The sequence below is a fragment of the Protobothrops mucrosquamatus genome, unplaced genomic scaffold, assembly GCF_001527695.2.
Source record: "Protobothrops mucrosquamatus isolate PMUCROS unplaced genomic scaffold, P.Mucros_1.0 scaffold16794, whole genome shotgun sequence".
Lineage (NCBI taxonomy): Eukaryota > Metazoa > Chordata > Lepidosauria > Squamata > Viperidae > Protobothrops > Protobothrops mucrosquamatus.
In genome coordinates, this window is record NW_015402559.1 from 1 (window position 1) to 3,723 (window position 3,723).

A 3,723-nucleotide genomic window follows, 5' to 3' on the forward strand; every position below is an offset into this window, starting at 1 on the left:
ACTCATGCTAGTCTTTCTCTTCCCCAGATGACTTTTTTCCTTCACTCACCATTCTAATCCGTGGGATGTCTGGAAGACATGCGTGGGCACAACAACTTTGCCTTTTGCCAAGAGGAGCCAAATCAAATCAAAAGGTTTTTGTCAGAGTTCTGGGTAGAACTAATTTGCTTTCTTATAAAAACCAAGGAGCACTGAAAAATGTTCAGTAAAGTGCTAATAATAATAATAATAATAATAATAATAATAATAATAATAATAATACACTACCCCTTAGTGCAATGAATTACTGATTTTAATGCCCCTTTCAGCTTCACTTCCAAACTAACCATGGATTATTTCCTCTCCTATTTATTGTAGAGATCTATCAAAGATTACATTTTTAAAAATTAAAATAACTGATTATTGACTTAGAGACTATTTCTATTACCATCCAAATTTGGGAAATGAGGAGATAATGAATCATGTTCATCCATATATATAGTATGTGTGGTTCATATCTTCCATTTAACAATTGCAACATTTTATAATAGGGCAGTAGTTATGGTCTGTCCTTTACTAATCTAGCGGTAGTTATAAATACGTCTTAGAATCTCTTTAGCACAAGTACTGTTTTCTTTAGTCATATATCAATTAATATTAAAAATCCCATTTAAAAATATCACAAAGTTATTTATTTACTAATACTAAAATAATTATGGTATCCTTGTTCATCATTCCAGAAGATTCAGTATTTGTTCTGGTATTTTGTTTTTTCTCTGAACTAATCATACTCTAATAAATCAAAATTATGAGGGTGGAGAGTGAACTTCCACTTCATCCTATACCCAAGCTATAGATATTCTCAGTTATCGCAAATCAAAATTATGTACCAGAAATAATAGATGACAGATTATTGTTTAAATTATCGTTATATTATTTAGAAATAATATTTGCATCCATGTGAACGTATGTCCATACCCAAAGATACAGATAAATCTTACTGTCTCCAGTCTTGCTCATATTTGTAGTAAACAGTTTTGCAAAACTCTGATTTTTGGCACACAGTTTTTACTCAACAATCATTTTACTACATCCACATCAATATGAATTTCCAAGTTCTCCTGATTCTAAGAGTCTAAGTTTAACGTAACATGGTCACCGTTTTTTAGCATGTTATTTCCTCCATAGTGAAAATTGCAAACACACACCAGAGAATGATTTTTCAGTTTTCTTCGGTTCTCTTCTGAACCTAATTCTCTGAAGATTCAGGTTTTCACTAACCACAGCTTTGTTATCTGAGGTTTTATTCTGTCATATAACTGCTTAGATTATAAGATCTACCTGCCTACCCAATGTAATCTAAGAAAACATGTTAACACAGTTATATAAATGCAGTTAACTTCCTGCATGACTATTGATACATACACAAAAAGTTAAAAGCAAAGCTGACTATCAGACTGTAACGTTTCACCTTGTTTAGATTACAGCTAAATTCAATAGACTACTAAATTAAAGCGATCTCTCTCATTTCAAGTAAAAAATAGTTGGGAAGGCATAATAAATAATTATTTAAATATTACTTTTCTGATGAATTATGACTGCTGCCAGTCCCAAATTTATTTCAATCTGTTTCAGTGCTTTACAATAACAAAATATTAAAACTTTAAAGTAAATGTTAAGATTGATTGTTCTCTTTTCAACAGCTATTTGTTCCAGAACCCCGACCTGCACCTAAAAATGATGTTGGATTAAAATATAGTGTGAAACATCGCCCGTTTCCTGAGGAAGTGGACAAAATTCCTTTCGTGAAAGCAGACCTGAGCATTCCAGACTTGCATGAGATAGTTACTGAGGAAGTATGAAATTTATAATTTCCTGATTTATTTCATGTTGCACAAAAAAACTTTTTAAATTCTTCGCAATTACTTTTACTCTCCTGCGTGTATTCATATCAGTCTTTCTGGGACAAAATAATGTATTTGTACATCTTTGCATCTATTAGAACTTTCTCTGCTTACTAGATATATAAAGTAAGTCAGTCATCATTTTTCAGGAAGCCATTGGAATGGAATATCCTGTTGTCCTTATTCTTTCCGCATCCTGTGAAAATGTAAAGTCAGACAGATGTTGATTCTGTTAACATTGGTTGTAATTATTCTTTAACTGCATGTAGGGGCTGAGTAGCAGGTGAATTTTTGTAACGCGGCAACTGATGAGCATCAGTAATCAGAATTTTATTAGGTAGAAAGCTATAGCAAATTGCAGCAGCTTTTTTATCCACCTGGTTTCATTGCTTTTTAAATCATGAGAAACTCTGCACTACACCTTGATCCTACTTTTGGCAATTTTGGAGGTCTGATGAAGCTGCTAAATATGTTTCAGCTGGAAGAACGTCATGAGAAACTGAGAAGTGGAATGGATCAGCAAGTACTTTATGAGAAATCTATAGATCAGAAAATGGAAGAAGAATGGAGGAAGAAAAACTTCCCTGATCCAGTCACAGAGTGTAAACCATCACCTCCTGCACAGGAGTTTCAAACAGCCCGCCTCTTCCTTTCTCACTTTGGATTTCTATCTCTAGAAGCATTGAAGGTGACTGAAAACTTGATTATTATCTAGTTTGCTTCAAGCACAATCTTAGAATAAAGCCATTGATTCTAATGACTTGTGCTTTAAAATAAAGCATAAAATAAAATAGGTAGAACTTTATAAAGTGGAATAGAATAGTAACTTTTTTTAACTGTTTCATGTGTATTCTTAAAAACAAAATCTGTAGGTGTAAGACTCCTACCTTGAAAACGGTACTATTGAGTAGAAACATATGCCATATTTCATAATGTATAATAAGGTCTTGCTCTATATTGTCTGTGTGGGAGATATTGCTACCTATTATGTTAATGTAATTGATTTTTATTACTCCTTTTTTAATAAGACCAATTGAATTGAGCAGCCAGACATTAAAAAATGTTGAACTTTACAAGTTGGAAAGATCATGATAGTAATGTGATGAGCAGATGGGAAGAACTGTGAAGTTTTGTTCTTTGGAGGGAGTTGATAGATTAAGCAAATTAGTATGTTAAGCCTGTTCTAAGTTTAAAACACTTTTTTAGGATTTATTTTTTACAAAAAAACCCCACATACTGCTGAAATTAGTGATTAGCAGAATTTTACAGTAGGTATCTCTGGGAATTCCAGAACAGAAGCAAAGAGTCTCTTGATTGATGTAGGTTGATCTGCATTTTTTTCTCCCATTTCCCTGCTTGTTTTGTAAAATATTGCTAATAAAAGGTTATGGAGAACTTAACAGTAATAGCAATAGCAATAGCATTTAGACTTATATACCACTTTATAGGGCTTTACAGCCCTCTCTAAGTGATTTACAGAGTCAACATATTGCCCCCCAACAATCTGGGTCCTCATTTTACCGACCTCATTTTACCGAAGGATGGAAGGCTGAGTCAACCTTGAGCCGGTGAGAATCAAACTGCTGGCAGTCGGCAGTCGGCAGTCGGCAGTCAGCAGAAATAGCCTGCAGTACTGCATTCTATCCCGGATCTCCCCTCCTTCCGCCGCGCCCTTAAGACCTGGTTATTTCAGCAGGCAGGACTGGCCTAGGGGTATTTTAAAGGGGTTTTAAATTAAATTTTTAGTAGAAGCGGCCAAATTTGAATAGTTATTTTTAATCTTTTTTAAATTTTGTATTGTACTGTACCATTGTTTTAAACTGGCTGTAAGCCGCCCTGA

General features: G+C 33.8%; 1 protein-coding gene across 1 annotated transcript; it reads left to right on the top strand.

The window, feature by feature from the left end:
• Positions 1-33: 33 nt before the first annotated feature.
• Positions 34-2,571, top strand: LOC107301789 (ral GTPase-activating protein subunit beta-like; the record flags this gene model as incomplete). Its single annotated transcript, XM_015830970.1, has 3 exons — positions 34-134; positions 1,683-1,835; positions 2,362-2,571. Coding segments are annotated over exons 1-3 (432 nt in total), but the record flags the coding sequence as incomplete, so codon positions are not given.
• Positions 2,572-3,723: the final 1,152 nt, after the last annotated feature.